Here is an 18,209-nt window from a genome sequence, read left to right on the forward strand (position 1 = left end):
CTATTTAACTTAAGGATCTGACTTCACGAATTTCCTTTCAATGCTCTTATTTCTAAACTTTCGGGCATTGCGGAGGGCTGCATGACCAGAAACACGGATCAGAAAGCAAACGACTATGAATCCATTCGAGAGATCGGAGATCGGTGAAAGTGTTTCAGTCAAAGGTTGGATCAGAAACACGGATCACTAAGAACCTCACCATCTCCCTCCAATGTTCCATTCGTGCAGCTGAAGAGAAAACAAATCGAGAAACTCAAAATGTGAAAATATCATAAGTTCATACTTCATACATATAAAAGAAAAAGAGAAGAATGCCTACATTCTAAAGAAGGATAATAGACAGAAGCAATGTCATCAGAGACTTAAACACGATCAGAATCATCCTTGATCGTATTGCACAGCATTTCCTCATCACCTGAACATCTTTCTCTTATACACTTCTCGCTGTGTATATGTGTGTGCGTGAGGGAGAGAGTTGCGTACTTACAAGAAGTTTTGATCATAGAAAGGGATTTGATGGACATTTCTACTCTCTTACTGAAAAAAGCAATTGAGTCCACCACCTGGTCAGGATCCAGAAAGCAGTTGAAATGTAAACTCCAATCGGCAATGCAGTTGATTGGTGTTCCGAACACCATGTGCCGGCCATCCATGGCGGCCTATTAACTGAATTAATCCTTTCATTTCTTCCCATATGTGAATTTCTAGACATCACTGTCAGCCAAAGCTTCTCTGAGTTGTGCAGCTTCCTGCCACCCTTCACAACCACATTAGACGTTTGGCAATACAACAGAAGCTCCAGATATCTCTGGCTCTACTCCAAGAAGACTGTTCTGTAGAATCACCTAATCCTAACCACCCACGCAGCCGGCAAGACCCCACAAGGCCCTGCAATATTGAGAAACATGGAAAAGGGGTCTCAAGCTTTGGGGCGTTTTTGATGGAAAAGAGAAGATCATATGCAAAATTGATTATTAGGTGATAGTACTTGCAAAAATTGTCATTATAAGCTTGACATAAACTTCAGCTAACCTGAAAAATAAAAATGGTTAGCTAAAATATAACAATGTGGTTTCGCGACAGAGGGCAATATTGAAAAAAAACTGAGAGATCCTCATATTTGTGAAAGAGAGAGAGAGAGAGATTAGGGAGCTATGTCACAAGGACACGGCAAAATGGGCCACGTACCAGTGTCGACACTTGGACACGGCAGGATACGTTTTGGATCAGGTTTGGGTCAGACTCGATCCGAACCATTGTACTAACCCGACATTCTTTGTTTTGTTTGAGACTTTCTTTCTAATGACTTATGAGATTGGTGATGAACAATGTTTTGTTTGAGAATTTGAGACTTTCTTTCATATGACTTATGAGATTGTAAGAGTGAATTATTAATTTAATGTTTTTATTTTATTTTATTATCTTTTTTAATTTTTTAGAATATAAAATTCACCGTGTCCGCGTATCTTAAAATTTTGAAAATTGCCGTGTCCGCGTATCCGTACCCATACTCGTACCCTTATCGTACCCGTACCCGTGTGACATAGTTATGGAGGCATCTCATTCCTTCTTCTTTGCTACCTTTGCTTTTCTTTTCCGCTCTTCATAAAGACTAAAAGCTTAGCCTGCTTCCTCTCCTTACCAATCTACAATATAAGTAAACAAATTTAATGAGCACAAGCAGGTTTCACTTCTTCCAAGTCAAGTTAACAGGTGCACAAACCACAAAAAAGAGAGGCTAGCATAACTAAGAACAAACCAGAACAGTTCATACTAAAATTTCTTAGAACTTGTAACAAGAGTACCTTCATGGCCTCAAGAAGCTTCCGCTTCTTACGAGGCATCATAACCTCTTCCAAGTTGTTTGCAGTCTCAAACACTGGTTGAGAAGTTGACGGATCTGGTTGTTTAGCTTCAGAAGTTGAGGGATCCTGTTGGTTAGCTTCAGTAGCATCGTTCTGTGAAGTTTCTGCTTTCTTTTTTGCTAAATAGACAGAGTAGGTGATGCTTGAAGTTCCATTTTCAATTCATCCAGGTACTGCTTCTCAAGCTTTCCCAACGAAAAAGATGAGTAAATTTTCAGTAATATGATGGAAGTGTTACACTAACCCATCCAATACAATCCCAGACAACTACAAAGAAAAAAAAAGGAAATCCACAAACAGAGGCTTGATTCTATGATTCTACCTCCTCTTTCTTTTTGGCAGCGTCATTAGCTTCGTTCCTATCTGCAACACCTTCCATCAATAGACTTTGCGGATCATAGTCATCAGTGTCTGGCATTGGTAGGACTTGCTTTTTAGCAGCAGCTTGCAACTGTTTGAGGACTTGGGCATACTCAGGTACGTAACCTTCAGCTTCATTATCAACAAAAGGTGATAAATGGGAAGGAGGTACCCTGTATCACAGTCAAAATCAGAAAGAGAACTACAAACATCTAAAAAAAAAGTTGAACTAGAAAGTGTTATGCCACAATATCTTGACGTGAGAGAGACAGAATAGGTGCCCAAGCTATTCCAGAGATGGGTAAAGGTCCAATTTCAGCATGGGCAAAAAAATAGAGACAACAATAGGATAAGAAGCCTGCTATACCAAGTTTAAACAAGAAACAAGCAAATGAACATTGAAAACAAACAGATTCTGAGTTCATGAGTTTTATGCTGAGTTAGTCTCCAGCCAGTAGTTTTGAAAGTTTGAAGACCATGAAAATAAGCATTCCGATAAAATCAAACTGATGCAAAGTTGCTGAATCAGTTTCATTATTAGGGAAAACTAAAAGCACATACAAGTTTGCCATTTATTTTAGTTTGAGAGGACCTAATTTCCCCTTTCCGCATTTTTATGTGTTAAAACATGACAGTACAAGTCATTTTCATTGTTCCTACTTACAGGGAAATTCTTCAGTTGTTAAAATTTGATATTGCAATGTTGAAGGATAACTTTCCTTTTAAGGGCTCTTGGAGAAACATGCCAATTATGTCTTTGACAACTAAGATCAAGCCATGGTCATGTTACAAGCTCACGAATAGGGATCACTGCATCAAATAAGTACCTGATGGTTGATGCTCTCATCAGCTTCATTAAAAGGAGAAGCTTCACCTTCCCATGAAACCACACCACCGAAAGCTGGAATTATAAAAACCAAGGAATCTTTAGGTACCTAAACATTTGAAACACATATAAGTTATCAGGATGGAATTATAATTTGGCAACAAAGGATTTCATCAACAAAAAAAAAAACTAAATTAGTATGGAGTGCAACCTTGCAAAAATAAAAAAGACGGTTGCTCATTAGATTGAGCAGCGGAACAACTTTCTCCCAAGTACAGTTTGTGGCTGAGAGATTCTATTATTAGTGTAACTCACACTCGGTCCTCTCTCGACACCCCAAGATCATTGACAAGAAAAGGAAAAAACATGCTGCTTCTGCCGACAGATTTGCATGTTAAAATTTCAGTTCTCTCTTTAACCCATCACACAACTCCATCTACTTTCTCTCAAAGAATTCTGTCTATTCCCCAATAAGAAACGGCAAGACGCGACCGTCTATTGACCACCACTCGATTCCACGCAATCCAGACCAAATGCAACGAAACTGGCAAGAGCCACAGAAGAAAAGTGTTGCGCCCGTGTCTTTCATGAGGGACTTAATAGAAAAATTGAAAACAATAGGGTTATATAATCTTGAATTGCCTAGTTATTGGTAGATGAATTATGATGTTTAGCTGATTTCTAGGCTAGCTGTTTTAACATATTTACATATCCTTGAGTTGCTTAGTTTATTGATGAGTCAATAATTATGTTAAATGTTATAACATACTTTTGGGAAGATGTTTTATACTACACTCTAGAATTATTGTGCTTCATGTCAGAATGGAAGTGATATTAGAATGAATGGACGGACGTATTCCACGAGTGAGCGACTCTGTCAAGTGTAGAACCTCAATGATGAGAGTGAGTCTTCTTGATGCGACAGAGCAAACTTTAAGAAAGGGAAGGACAAAAGAAAAACAAGTATGTAGGGGCAAAGGTAGGTGGGTGTGCATTGCAGAGCATATGTTCCACAGAGTTTATTCTTTGAAACCTTAATTTAGTGTTGAAATTTGGGTGAACTTGGATCAGTTATATAAGTAGCTCAACCAGATCTAGAGCATTGCTCTATATTTAGTGTTCCGTAGAAAAAAAATTTGGCTCCGCCTTTGTATATGTTCTCTCATAAAGAAAGCGAACTATACGTACTTTTGATTATGAATAGAAAAGTAACCGCTATGTTTTGAATTTCTAGCCCATGTTACAGTTCCACATTAAAATTTCATTCTAGTGAGTCCACCATCGTTACATTTGAATTATGTGAGTACAGGTTTATTATCACTTTCTAAAGCAGAAGTGACAAATAAAACCACGATTCATTCAGTTCCCACAAAATTTGAGCTACATATCATCCACAGTTCACAAGTAGATGAAGCAGAAGCAAGAGAGAAAGAATAAACCAGAAAGAAAACAGAGCTGGAGAGCTCCCTATGATCGATCGGGCTCCAGTTGCTTCCGGCGTCTTCAGCTTGTTCTTGGCCACGACGGTGATGGCGAGCCTCGTCTTGGTCTTGCTGATGGGCCTGCTCTTCTCGAACTGGAGGATGACATTGATCTGGTTATGTGTGTTGTGTGCCTGATACTTCTTCTTGCTCTTCGTCCTGTGCTTATACTTGGGGTGGGCGTAGATTCTGATGACCTCCATGGCCACGGTCCTGTCGTTGGTGGCGTAGATTCTTCATTGTTTTGATGGGGAGGAAGGGTGGTGGTGATGGTAGCACAGCCGGAGATGAAGAGGCGGAGGGGAAGAGGGTGTAATCCATGGAGGAAGGAGGATTTGAGGGGCTTCAGAGATGGAAGTCGGAGGGAGGACTGAGAGGGGAGGGGAGGGGAGGAGAGGAGGGGAGAGGAGAAATTTTCCTCGGCGAAGGGAGAGAGCAAACTGCAATTCATGTGTCAAGTGCTTTACCATATTCCAATTGGAAATGGCGACCTTGTATTGGCATCACTATACAACATTTATGTGCACCTATCTCATTCTTCAGTTTGAAAGTATAGCAACCAAATTGACTAAGGCAGGAGGAATTTTTATTCATATGTAAATTGTTGAAAGTATCTCTTTGCAATAGGAGAAATTTCAAGCACTCTTTACCCAATGTGCTGCTCCTTTAGACGAGCTACGGCTTCTTTTCAAGGTGGTGGAAAGACCACTCAACCTAAAAAAAGGGATGGGATAGAAAGAAAAGAAGGGAAAGGAAGCCTGGTAAAGTGGATGAGGGGGAGATTTGTTTTCCAATTCATGTACAAATTTTATATATAGGCAGTTCACACATTAGTTCTTATTTATCGTGATTGACAAATGCATGCTTGCTGCAGTTTGCATTTTTAAAACATCTAGCTTTTTGGGTCAGTTTCCAACACGATTGCCAGATTGCCTAGTTATCCCGCTTAACAAAGTGGGTTGACATCATTTTCTTGTGCCATTCTGACTCAAAAATTTTGTTTTTAGGGTTCAACGTCTGGCTTTTTGAGCCAATACACATCCATGGTATAAGCCCTTTTATTAACATCTGTTCATAATTCATATGGACACTTTTGAGTTTTGTCACATAAATTGGCAGATATCGTAATATAATAGAAATATAGACGTACCTTTTACTTTAGTCAAGTTTCAGGAGGCCAATTTGGGATGTTACCAGTTGATGTGTAACTCAAATAGATGTAAGATTGTAATAATTTTGATGGGATTAGAGACTTTGATAACAAGAGATTAGTCTTCAAGCCATTAGTTGTTTTGATATGTTTTTTCCATTCTCTTTCCAGAAAATCCTTGTCGGCTTAACATTATCCGACATATAGAATTCAAGGTTTCCAAGACTACCCTTTCTGTGTAACCTAAGCTCTGTCTTTTGAATAAAATTTATGCACTTAGGCATTAAGTGGTTATTGTACCAACATCACCATTACTCACTGAAATGAAACAAATCCACAGTTCTCCGATTTTGCGAACTTCAGAAAACGGTTATTTTAAGTTAGAGTTTATCTACAATTATCTGAAGGATCAAAACAGATCAATATGACTCGAACCATTATCACCAATATAGCTGGAAAATCCAGATAATAACCTTACTTAACCTTTACTTAAAAACACATTACTTAACCTTTAAATATTACTTAACCTTTAAATATTGATAAAGCATCATTCACCACTATTAAAAATAACCATCTCTCAATTAAAGCGTAGTTTATTGAGACAAAATGATCCAAATACCTTTAATCCAAACTAATAAAGTCTAATAACTTGTATAATTTTTTTTAGATATGTTGAATAATGTCACGATTCCTGGATATCTCAGTCCTGGTTTAGACGGAGAAATCCTCCACAGGTAACAGTAACGGGTATGTTGAAACATTCAAAGACAATAACAGTAACCAAAAAATTGACTGGAATGACATACGAAAACTAAGAATCTTCGACAAAATAAAATGGAACATATGACAGAAAAGCAGACCCGATGGAAAGGAACAAAAAAAAAATGAAGACATTCAATTGACGGAATGGAGAAGGTGGCACAAGATGCATCGAACTGCTCAGGGAATGATATTTTTTTTTCTCATAGACAACAATGTCTCCAAAGTCTGACATGTGGAATGGAAATATCAATTCATCATAGCAGAACCTTCTCACATACTACACCTTTGCTGGCCAAAAAGCGTAACTTGCCAAAAAGAAAATGAATGAAACTGAACGCAAAAAATTTCAATCAAGAAGCTCTCATATTCTCTCTCAATTTGTCAGCAGAGCAATTGACAAATCTCAGAATAGCGTATATTGCCAATGTTGGCGTACGATCATGGAGCCAGTAATCATAGGAGAAACGGCAGAACAACCAACTTTGACTAACCACAGAAATAGACAATCAAATAAGTTGAAACCAAATGAAAAAGCATGGTAATAACGGCTAAAAAGCAGAAAAACAATTCACGAAAATGCAAAGAAATGAAGAAAGGAATTAATCATACATAATCAAAACCAAAAAGAAGCAAACGATTAGGAATACATTAGAGGGATCAGAGATTGGTTAAAGAGTTTCAGTCAAGGTTGGATCAGAAACACGGACCAATGAGAAGCTCATCATCTCCCTCCAATGCACCATTCGTGTAGTTGACGAGAAAACAAAACGATAAACTCAAAATGTAAAAATATCACAAGTTTATAAATATAGAAGAACAAAGAGAACAACACCTACAATTTAAAGAAAGAAGACAAGACGGAATAAAGGTCATCAGAGACTTAAATACGATAAGAATCATCCTTGATCATATTGTTGCAGTATTTCCTCATCACTTGAACACCTTTCTCTTCTGGTAAAGGACTAAAAATGGTATAAAATGCCTTGAGGATCCAGGAAGCGGATAAACTATAAAACTCAAATTGGCAATGCAATGTATCGGTGCCCATCCCGCTTTCAACCGTGCGAAGGCTTTGTGCACCAGAAACCTTCCAATCCCCATAATCTCGATAAAAGACTAAATGGACCATGGTGATATGCAACTACATGTTAATGCATCAGAGAGATTCCCAAAGACAAGTCTTCAACCTCCATGAGGAGTGCAGATGTCCCTGTCTGTTTCGTCGTCACTTGCAAAAACATTTTGATTTGCATTACGAGTCGCTAAAAAATATCAAAAGCCTAGTGAAAAAGCAGAACAAGAACGTAGAGATCCGTCAGTTGGTACGTTTTTTCTGTTACATAAAGGATTGAAATATTAAAGAAACAAAATTGAGACCAATAGCATTTCTGTCTACTAGCCTACTCTGAAGCAAAAATTAGAATAAAATTTAATGAAAATTTCGATCAAAATACAAAAAAAAAGCGACAGTAGAAACTAAGGGGAAAGGGAGAAGAAAACATCACGCTTGAATGAAAATATGTCGCCTAAAGAACTGCCTCAGAGGTAGTGACAATAACATGGTTTCATCATGACGTACTCTGATAATACGTGCAAGAAGAAAGCATCATTGGCAATCGCATTTTTGAATTTATCAGAAAATCATCTCCTACCAAACATAAGATTAAAGGACATGAAAAGCGACTAGGAACAGAGCGTTTGATCAATAAAAGGGAGATCATTGATCAATAATTCCAGAAAACGACCATACTGTATCAGAAGAGATGAAAACAAGAAGAACCCTTCACCAACACAGCAGGAATCAAAGATCGAAGAAAAATGCATCAAGTTCAAGAAATGAACTACCAAACATGGATTTAGCATTCCGTCTGACGGACAATAACAACGTCCAACAGAAACCTACAGGTTGAAATCAACAAACCATGAAGAGCAAAAAAAAAGGATGAGGTTGCAGCATCTAACATGCCTCAGAATGCTTTTCTTTTCAAGGTATAAACTCAAAGTATATTTATAACCATCATAGGCATCAATAAAAAATCATGCAACCTTCACAACTTAGAAGGATCATTCTTGATAAGACACCCACAACCCAAACTCCACGAAAGAACAGACCTACACACAAAAACTGTACAGAGCATAATCAGACGGGGGAGATTTTCGTAAACAGTAAACTACTGTTTATGTTGATCACGAGAAACCTCCCCAGGACAATGACACAAGAGGAGAAGAAAAACAAAATGACAGCATAACAACGTAATAAAATGGGGGGAAAATACGCGAATCGAATAAAGATCAGCCAACACAATCATCGATTCATGGATTCGTGGAAGGAACTTTGTTACAACTACACAGCATCGACCAAAACGATGCATCCGCAACGAGAAAGTCCTGACCTAAACAGAGGAAACAAACGATTCAAGATAGACCATGAAGAAGGAACATGAAAAGGAAGAGAGAGACGACTTGAACAAGAAGAGTTCACCGGCGGGGGAGGGAGGAGGAAGAGGGGCTTTTATGCCGTTTGTTTATCTAGGGTTAGGGTTTTACGGGGTTTCCATATGTTTTGCTAAGATGGGCGGCAAGCAAATAAGCGGCGGAGGTTCCGGGTATGCGAGGGACCGATACGATCCGTATTGTAGAGCACTCCAAATTAAGTCGCGGGTCGAGTAGGTCCGATGGGGTTTCATTCGGGTCGATTAATTTTTTATATTATTTTTATTTAATAATAATATATATTTTATTATAAAAATGTATTTTATATTTAAAAAATTTTATTTTACATTTAAAAAACATTTCTTTATTTTATGTGAATCTAATCTTGTATTTATCAAATTTGGTAAGAAAATGCTCATCGTAGTTGCATTTCATTAGTAACAAGATGTGATTTTGATTTCTTATCGGATCCGACTATTTGAGTTCAGCTTCTAGTCAAATATCCAAACTATTGAGGTTCCTTTCCATGATCCAATTAGGTTTGGATCTGGTCTACCTAGAAATACGGATGATGTCAGCTTGATTCATAGTAGACTTACCAGGATCAAACCCGAGTAATGCCCCAATAAAATATTACAAGAACAAGACGAGCCTTTTGCCCTGCACTTTGTTTTCATAGGGAACCAAGAAAGGGAGATCTGAATGGACTGGATACATCCAATTGGTAATCCGTCTTCTAACATATTTGGTTAGATCCAGTGAAAATATCTGGATCTGAATAACAGATTTGGTCTCTGTAGTTTCATATCTGAACTTGAATCCGAGTCTGATAGAAAACGGTTAACATTTCGCAAAGAAATTGGATTCATGCTGATTCAATTCAAAATAATTTTGTAAAACCTAAGGCATAAATTTGAACCGGAAGACACATGAATGCTACTTTTCTTGGACCGTTAATTAGTGTATAGATCCTGACACAACTCAAGTCACAGTGGCGTAGTCACATTGTGGCTGGTATGGGCAACCTCAGAAAATTAGTTTAATACATATGTCAATGTTTTGATATATTTGATTGTTATACATGTAAGTGCTCTAAATAAATTAAAAGTATTAAATGAGAGCCCCTTCAGAAAAAATTTTCGGCTTTGCTAATAGCCGTAAGGAATTATACACGTAGTGATTTTGATTTGAATGATTCAAACATTATTTGTATTTGATTAAAAATATGAAGCTTTAAGTAGTTGAATGTAATAGAAAGTTCACTTCTCATAATCAGATGGGGATATGGTTGGCAGTTTTCCTTACTTAATTTCATGGATACTCGAATCCATTTTGCATTTAATAATTCGGCCATGATATTTTTTTTATATTCAAATCTAAATCCAATTTCCAGACAAACTGAACAACACCAAAGTAAAAAAATGTGGTAATAGTTACATGCTCAATGAGAATTGGATCCTTTTGACATACCCACTTACGAACACGTCGTCTCCACAATGTTGTAAGGGGCCGAACACACTATGGTGTTTCGGGCACATGTGAGGAGAAAAAATTTTTAGGTTTCACTGTTGCCTTTATAGAAGGAGGGATTTTCCACTTAACTTATAACAGCTCATAAGATGTGGCCCCTTGTTAGGAGCCATAACATATAACCTGCTCTGGCGCACATGTAAATATATAAATTTTATAATGTCTTCCCTTTTGTCTACGTATAGTCTTCTCTTCTATATAATGTCTATTTGTGCATGCTTGTTCATTTGCGAGGAAGTACCTTCACTGGTCTAAATGTCATGTTTTGAGAATTGTTGCGTTCAGCAGGGGCGGAGGGAGGGGGGGTGCCTAGGTCGTGGCCCCAATTCAGCTAATTGAAAAAAAAAATACATTAAAAAAATTGAAAATTTTTAGTTGCGTAATGTATTTTTTAAATCTAGGTAAGTTCTTGGACCGTTTGGCCCGCCCCTAAAAAAAAATCCTTGTTCTGCTCCTGACTTTAGTGTTCGGCAAACATAAATTTATATGTATCTTCAGGCACCGATAAGTAAGTTGAGTTTTATCTTCTTGCTTACATCCTTTATAATGCAAAGTTTTTCTAAGTTCTTGCTTACATCATTTATAATGTAAAGTTTTTTTAAGTGAATGAAACAACTCATTGCGCGCGCACACACACACACTCTTTTACACTTGCAGTGGAAAGCATGACACACAACACTGATTGGAAGAAGGTCGGCCTGTGACACCATGTATGCCTCCACTTAGATAGGAAAAATTAAATATGATAAACATGCGTCATTTGATATATTATTAAGACAACTCAAATAATTGAGACTATTTCTGTAATAATTTGATGTTCAATAAAAACTATTTTATAAAGAGAGAGATAGACTCAATTGTTTACCTCAGTTATTAAGGGAAGGGAATTTATTTTTCTGCTACATCACCAAGTGATGGGTGTAGATTTAGATAGCTCATGTGATGACTAGAATATATCGTGAACATTTTTGAAAAATGCACCTCAATCAAAAGTACACTTAATAGAAAAACTTTTCTGGTTGTTTTAAAAATTTACAGAAAGTTATTGAATGAAAATGAGTGAAATACATAAAATTTGAAACCGGGCTCCTTTTGATGTTGGCAATTGGGTAGCGTGCTTCTTATTTTCAGCACCTTTTCAATTTGTAGGCCTCACCGCCATTCAAGTCACTGGTTCTTTCCTGATCATTCTGCCATTCCATTATTGAGAGCAAGAAAAGGTGAAGATCCCGATTATCCTTTACAAGTTGTAATATTTTTTATACCTTTTTCTTATCTGAAAAGTGACACAAAACCCACTTAGTAACAAACTTTATGGAACTTTTTTAGTTTTAATCATGAAATAAGCAAGATAATTTTTTTCCGACAACAATATTTTATGATACTGTCATCGAAACAACCTCCGGTTGTGATTTGAAAATTTTCTCAATAATAATAATAATAATAATAACGGGTATTAGCCGTGAAAGTGTTGCCAATCAAATGAAAGGGATCAAAAGGACAGCAGCATCTAGAAAGCAGAGATAAGACTGACTGAAAACGATGTCACTTCTTACTGATCAAAAGGCCAAAAGAAAAAGTGCCATCAAGAATCGGCCAAAGATTTCATGGCCGACACTGTTGGCATTATTTCTACTTATGGGCTCCACACTAACATCCTCTAATATTGCCCAATTACAGATTTACAGTTCTTGGTCTTGGGATGCCACCCATAATCCACATTTAGAGAGAGAGAGAGAGAGAGAGAGAGAGAGAGTTTAAGCTTTCTTATTCAACCTTCTCTGCTCTCACATGGCCTGCTGGAATGCTGTCACAAGAACTGTGATCCAAACGGCCACTGCAGGAGAGAAACACAAGTGCACAGTTCATTAGAGATTCACCACCAAGAGAAAAACATTTTGAGGAGTAATCTCAGCTATGAGCCATGAAAATAAATTCCAAACACTTCTGTGAGTTTTTTTCCTTGTGGGTAATTCCATTACTAAAGAAAGACATAATCTGGAAACTATCCACCAAGATTGCAAACGGGCTAGATAGAATTTCAGGATTTTGCCATTTTCTTAGCTATGACATACTATGACTGGAATTCAATCCCAAAATATTTATCTGATTTTAATCTGGCAGATTTACAGCCTAAATATCTGAATTAGCATGGCCAAATCAATCTCGAAGGGCCAAATATCATGTTTCAACAAGTCAGAATATCACTGTCAGTCTGTCATCTTCTGAAATACCACAACCAGCCAACAAGAGCTCCACCTACCTAGCTAAGGGTCTAGATTTAGAAGACTTCAAAGCTCTGCAATCTGCTAAAAGTGCCTGTAGGTACGAATAATCTCGTAGACATCTGCCTAATCTCAGCTTGCCTACTAAAAGAGAAGCAAGAGAACCTTAACATACTAATAAGGTAGCAGTTGTAAAAATGCTGGTTCCACATAAATTATGATGCACTCACTAAATTATCAGTAGTTCATATGTCATTAAACACTAAACATGTTATTTAGAAATGTAACAATAAAATCTTTACTGTGCGTATAGTTGAAGCGTGCTTGGGGATTAACCTGGCCAAGTTTCTATTGGCATTCACTAGATTGTTTCACCTAGATTGCTTTAGCTTAAAAGATGGCCTGTTTCTGTTTAAATGGAAGGAACCTGTCAAGAAACAGGGCACTTAATGGTTTCCTTCCGGCAGTGGTAAGACCCATGGTAGCCCCAACAACCATGTCTTACAATGGCCTGTTTTGGAACCAAGTTATTATTGAAAATCAGCTGCAGTTTGCATCATTGAAGAAGGTTATGTTAACCAGGAAGATGATCCCTAGAAAAACTCCTGTTAAAGATTTGACCTCTGCAGTAAAATTTCATGAATATGGTCTTCTTCCTCACTAAGAAGAGTTCATTTCCAATTTGCTCTGCTCGTTGCCTATTTCACTTGAAAAGAAGAAAGCATTGGATTCCATCCTTTAAGATAATCGTCCTATTCCCTCCATTATATTCCCTCTTTCACCACCATTGGTTCACATAAAGCCACAGACAACTTGCACCAAATCTGTACTATGAGCCACTCACTGGTCTGACCGTAGATATAATTTGGCCCTTTATGCCATGGCTACGAAACTTACCCTGACAGGACAATTGACAAGTGATGTTCTTCTAGTTTCTTCAACCTTGGGACCTCATCAAATTGGTCACATTCAAATGATGATAAACAAACATGTCTCTCACATGTGATCATGCCAATCGGAATTCCGAGTTTCCTCAGTGTTCAGTTTCCTGCTAACAGCAGTACAAACATCTCTGCAACTGTCTCTGCAGCTGACACTACTAAGATCTTTGCATTTTGGGAACCATAATTTGCTGACAGTCTAAGACAATGGCAGATCTTATGACAGGGGACTAAAGAAAATTTGCTAAATGATGTGAGGAACGTACCTATCATGGAAGTGAACACTGCCAAATCGCTGGAACTGCTAGACCAAAACCCTTCCTGCCCATAACAAGTTGATGTAGTATTAACCCCATTGCGGCACGCACATACGAATGTATTTCGCGGTATGGCATATCCGCAGACGCCATTACTCCTCTCACAATCACCACAAACACTAGGGATGTTACCATCATCACCATAGTTGTATTTGAGACGGATTCCATACTCCCACTGCGTCGGATCCGTCGGCGAATCGCCGAAAGATAAGATGGAAGTATAAGTAGAGCAATGAAGAGAATTAAGGTTGATATCATCAGCTGGCCCTAAGTTAACAGGTGAGTAGACGCAGCAGGAGGAAGCAGCTGCCTGTGAGTAGGGTGGGACACCAAAGCTGACAATTCCAGGACAAGAATACAGAGAGAAGCATATGTGTGAGTTTGAGGTGTCACAGAGAGGGTTGCCTTTGTAGACCAAGGAAGAAGGTGAGCTGCAGTGCAGGAGAACAAATATGGAGCTATCAAGCTGGAAGGGTGCAGTCCAGTCGAGGCCAAAGTTGGGTGAGGACTTCATGAAGGAGCAGGTAGACATGCCAGGGTCGAGGATGGTGATGGTGGACTTGGAGTAGTCGATGGACTTGATTGGGTAGTTGCCAGTGTGGGTGGAGAAGATGAGCTCCTGCTGGTTGAGGCAGGAGACAGAGGATCGGAAGCGAGGGTCTCCACAGCCTGGGCCGGTCCCCAGAGGATACTTGACGTCAAGGGTGCCGCACCTGTCGCTGCAGGTACCTTCTACTGATATGAATGCGATGCATGACAAAAGCAAGATGAAGACGATGGCTGTTGCCGGCTCCGGTGACGGATTCATTGCAGCCACAGAAAGAAACAGACAGAGGGTAGTGCTGAAGGTTTGGGAAAGAAAACAATTGGTGGGATCGGCTGGCTGATTTAGGATTTATATTGACTAGAGAAAAAGAGAGAGAAACAGTAGTTTTGACAAAGAAAACTAGAAATCTGCGGACTGATCAAGAAAGAAGCTGTAGAGAGAGAGACAGAGAAGATGAAAACAAAGTGAAGTTCTGTTCGCAATGAAAACAGAGGCTGTGTTTAGTAAAGTTTGTATATGCATGCGTAAAATAAAGACAGGAAACTGTTGAGGTGGATTGTACCGACTCAGCATGAACAAATCGATTTATATCAACTGGTTAATAAACAATATTAAAACTTTATTCGCTTTCTTTATTACAGAGATATGTTTCACCGACAATTAGTTCGTATATGTTCTGAACTATTGATCGCGTTAAGCACTTTGAGCAAACTCTTGCGTGTTGCATGATGTATCACTTGTTTTTTATTACAGAAAACGAGTGAATTCCATATCTACAGTTTGATTTTGATTGGATAAAATTATGTTTTACTACTGTAGTTCTCCGAAAGACATATATATATATATATATATATATATATATATATATATATATATATATATATATATATATATATATATATATATAAAAGAGAGAGAGGCTTCGGGAAGCGAACAAGACAACTTAAGCAATGACTTGTCAACTAAACAAACAAGGTGGGTCCTCGCAGTGTAATTAAGGCCATGCCACTGGTTTGTATTCTATCTGGGATCTGGAAATACAATGCCCTTGGCAAGAAAGGCTGGAAGGTTTGGAGATAGCGATGAAACCAAACCATGTGATTTTGTATAATGGCGGATGAGTCGGCCGCCAGCTTCTTTTTTTGTTCTTTTCTTGTTTCACTTTCTGCAAGAGAGGAGTTATCAAACTGAGGCTGCTGAAGATCTTGTTCTTCTTTTCCTGCGCCTGGACTTAGAGATTTCATGGACTTTGTTCTCTCCTTGATTATCATTTTCCTTTCAAACTGGATTTATGATTCGAATCGACAGGTGCTTCTGTAAAAAAAATGATGATACCAACAACTTCTAGCACACTCTGAATCATGTAACTGTAATGAGATATATGATCAGCCGACGTATTTAAAGTGAAGAATGGCAGATTGGCAGGGACAAATCTCTTCCAGATTATTAATGCATCAACTTTAGATGCCAAACTTAAAAGTAGTTTCAGTCGAGCAAAGATTTAGCTGCAGAATGTCACGAGAAGTCCAGAAAGAAGTTGCAGAGGTCTCATTAGCTGAATAAAAAGCAGTAGAACCTTTTGAGCTGTCAAGTTTCAAATGGTTAGCAGAAGGAAAACATACAGCAAAATTCTGGGTGTTGTCTTGCAGCTAAGATGAGGAAAAACTTTAAGTAAAAGGCAAAAAAAGTTGATCCATAGGGTTCTGGAAATAAGAGATGGTGGAACTTTTGGTAAAGATATCATGGGTAGCACTTTATCTAGATCAGATAAACTCATGCATATAGTAAGCAACAGTGGTCCTCTTGGCCAATAAAGCAGGATAATGATACTTTTCCTATTTCATAAATTGCCACTAACTATTTTAATGCTGGAAAATTTTCAAAACCACACTTATGTGATTAGCAATCAGAGAAAACGCACTAACGTTTAAATATAGTGAAAAACATTCTTAAGTTTTTCTATGGTTTAACAAAAAAAGATTTATATTGATTTTTTAATGAAAAAAAAAAGAAAAAAGCACGGTATAGAACATTATTTTTGTACCACACGTTTAAAGTAAATTCCTCTGCTCTCCCATCCTATCACGTGATGAGGCCCCAACTTTGCCAAAAGCTTCTCCGTTTTTACAATACCATACAAAAGCTTTTATCAGCACACAACGTTTGTGTTATAGTAAAAAAATGGAAAGACCCTAAAACCAGATGTGACCAATAGCCTTATATGTGGGCTGAAGTCTGGCACTTCCATTTGATAATGCCTAGGGGCGGAGACAAAAATTTCTCGCAAAAAAGTCTTAAAAACTTAAATTTTAAACTTTAAAGAGCACCTATATGTGAAAAAATAAAAATTTAAAGAAGTACCAATATGTAAATACAAAAGTTTTTATAACATATCAGCTCATACGTAGCTCCACCATTGGTAATGCTTGCGTCGCAGCATACAGATCTGAGCCAAGTTGGGCAAAAAAACATTAAAAAAAAAAAACGATTCGCTTTTGTTTTCACTTTTTTAATTTTTTTTAATGTCAAACAGTTTTTTCTATTTTTTATTTGTTGCAAATCTACTTATCTTTTAATGTTTGTGTTATTAGTTTCTCACTTATTTTATTTTCTCCTTGTTTCTAGTTTTTTAAAAATTTTAAAAATTTACAGTATTTTTCTCGCATTTATTTTAAGTTCACCTTATTATACCCAAGAAAAACCTCGCCGTTTAAAACTCTGAAACTTTATTCGTGACTATGTTTCACAGCTCTCAACTGATGAACATAGCCAAAAATTTTGAGCAGCATTGATTCAAAATCTCTTGTATCTTTAGGAAAACTAAATATAAATGAGTGATTATTGAAGGCATTAGTAAGAAACCGAAGAAAAATTTGATAAAGCTGGTGTGAGCAACTACCCACATCAACCCACATGTAATTCGGGGCAGACATGGAACAACTGGTAGACAAGCCATGTTAACTGCGGGTCAACTTGGTGAGTTCGTGACTCAAAGAAGTAGGCGCAGGTCGGGCTCCGAGTAAAGCAATTTGAGCCACTGAGCCCGTCTCTGCCAAGTCAGTGGCTTGACTTGGCTCAGAGCCTCAGACACTGGGCTGATTCAAGTGATTCACATGATTTTCACCAAGGATAATAATTTGATAAGTAAAATTTAATTACCAAGGAATCTGCCTTTTCCATTGGTTGCACTTTTGAGGAAAATTGATGTTTCATTTTCCTGAATAGAGCTCAAGATCTTCTATTTTCCAGGCACGTCCTCGTGTGGTACTTCTTAGTGTTCACGGTGCACCAAAATGGGCTTTAAGACCTTAAGCTATAAGTTAAAGCCATGGGAGATTTCTTTCGCTTGCTGGTTCTTTCACTTGAATGTGTTTTTATTTTAATACTTCGACCTTTAGTAATGAATGCTTCAAGCTTATTTTTGTAATTGATTTAAGTTTTGGGCAGCGTTGTCAATATCTAATTGTCTACGCCTTTGATATGCAAAACCGATTTGACATGGTTTTTCAAGATTCAAGGTTAACCAACTCAATTGCATGTGACAAAAGAAGAAATTAACAGATAAATAAATTTACAAACAACCAGATATCTGCTTTTTATGTAAGCCTTAAGGGGGCATTTAACTGCCCAGATCTCAAATCCGAAGGTCTCATCTAAGGTGGGGCTTAACAAAATTTCATTATCGTAGCGAGCTAAAGATTTGAGAACTAAGGATTTAAGATCATTATTATGACTTAAATCCATGTCCATGAACTTTAATATACAAAACATT

General features: G+C 37.7%; 1 protein-coding gene, 1 long non-coding RNA gene and 7 other non-coding genes across 10 annotated transcripts; all 9 read right to left on the reverse strand.

The window, feature by feature from the left end:
* Nucleotides 1-250: 250 nt before the first annotated feature.
* Nucleotides 251-8,920, reverse strand: LOC116247016 (uncharacterized). 2 transcript variants are annotated; one of them, XR_004170781.2, is made up of 6 exons: nucleotides 4,491-8,920; nucleotides 3,053-3,160; nucleotides 2,188-2,398; nucleotides 1,806-2,050; nucleotides 1,582-1,646; nucleotides 251-888 (listed from the first exon to the last, which is right to left on the reverse strand). It is a non-coding gene; the product is annotated as an uncharacterized LOC116247016 (long non-coding RNA). The 2 variants fall into 2 exon arrangements; XR_004170780.2 differs by having other exon boundaries at nucleotides 1,535-1,646.
* On the reverse strand, nucleotides 6,615-6,710 carry LOC116249362 (small nucleolar RNA R64/Z200 family). Its single transcript, XR_004171133.1, has one exon. It is a non-coding gene; the product is annotated as a small nucleolar RNA R64/Z200 family (small nucleolar RNA).
* LOC116249361 (small nucleolar RNA U54) lies at nucleotides 6,801-6,892 on the reverse strand. Its single transcript, XR_004171132.1, has one exon. It is a non-coding gene; the product is annotated as a small nucleolar RNA U54 (small nucleolar RNA).
* Nucleotides 7,098-7,174, reverse strand: LOC116249423 (small nucleolar RNA SNORD18). Its single transcript, XR_004171188.1, has one exon. It is a non-coding gene; the product is annotated as a small nucleolar RNA SNORD18 (small nucleolar RNA).
* Nucleotides 7,312-7,385, reverse strand: LOC116249427 (small nucleolar RNA Z199). Its single transcript, XR_004171192.1, has one exon. It is a non-coding gene; the product is annotated as a small nucleolar RNA Z199 (small nucleolar RNA).
* On the reverse strand, nucleotides 7,595-7,680 carry LOC116249372 (small nucleolar RNA R44/J54/Z268 family). Its single transcript, XR_004171142.1, has one exon. It is a non-coding gene; the product is annotated as a small nucleolar RNA R44/J54/Z268 family (small nucleolar RNA).
* On the reverse strand, nucleotides 7,980-8,059 carry LOC116249403 (small nucleolar RNA snoR122). Its single transcript, XR_004171171.1, has one exon. It is a non-coding gene; the product is annotated as a small nucleolar RNA snoR122 (small nucleolar RNA).
* LOC116249368 (small nucleolar RNA Z267) lies at nucleotides 8,404-8,474 on the reverse strand. Its single transcript, XR_004171138.1, has one exon. It is a non-coding gene; the product is annotated as a small nucleolar RNA Z267 (small nucleolar RNA).
* A 3,017-nt stretch (nucleotides 8,921-11,937) lies between the features above and the next one.
* LOC116246746 (wall-associated receptor kinase-like 20) lies at nucleotides 11,938-14,980 on the reverse strand. Its single transcript, XM_031618600.2, has 2 exons — nucleotides 13,840-14,980; nucleotides 11,938-12,244 (listed from the first exon to the last, which is right to left on the reverse strand). The coding sequence occupies exons 1-2, from the start codon at nucleotides 14,696-14,698 to the stop codon at nucleotides 12,195-12,197; spliced, it is 909 nt and encodes a 302-aa protein (XP_031474460.1). The 5' UTR covers nucleotides 14,699-14,980; the 3' UTR covers nucleotides 11,938-12,194.
* Between the last annotated feature and the right edge of the window lie 3,229 nt (nucleotides 14,981-18,209).

Source organism: Nymphaea colorata, chromosome 2 (genome assembly GCF_008831285.2).
Source record: "Nymphaea colorata isolate Beijing-Zhang1983 chromosome 2, ASM883128v2, whole genome shotgun sequence".
NCBI classification, from domain to species: domain Eukaryota; kingdom Viridiplantae; phylum Streptophyta; class Magnoliopsida; order Nymphaeales; family Nymphaeaceae; genus Nymphaea; species Nymphaea colorata.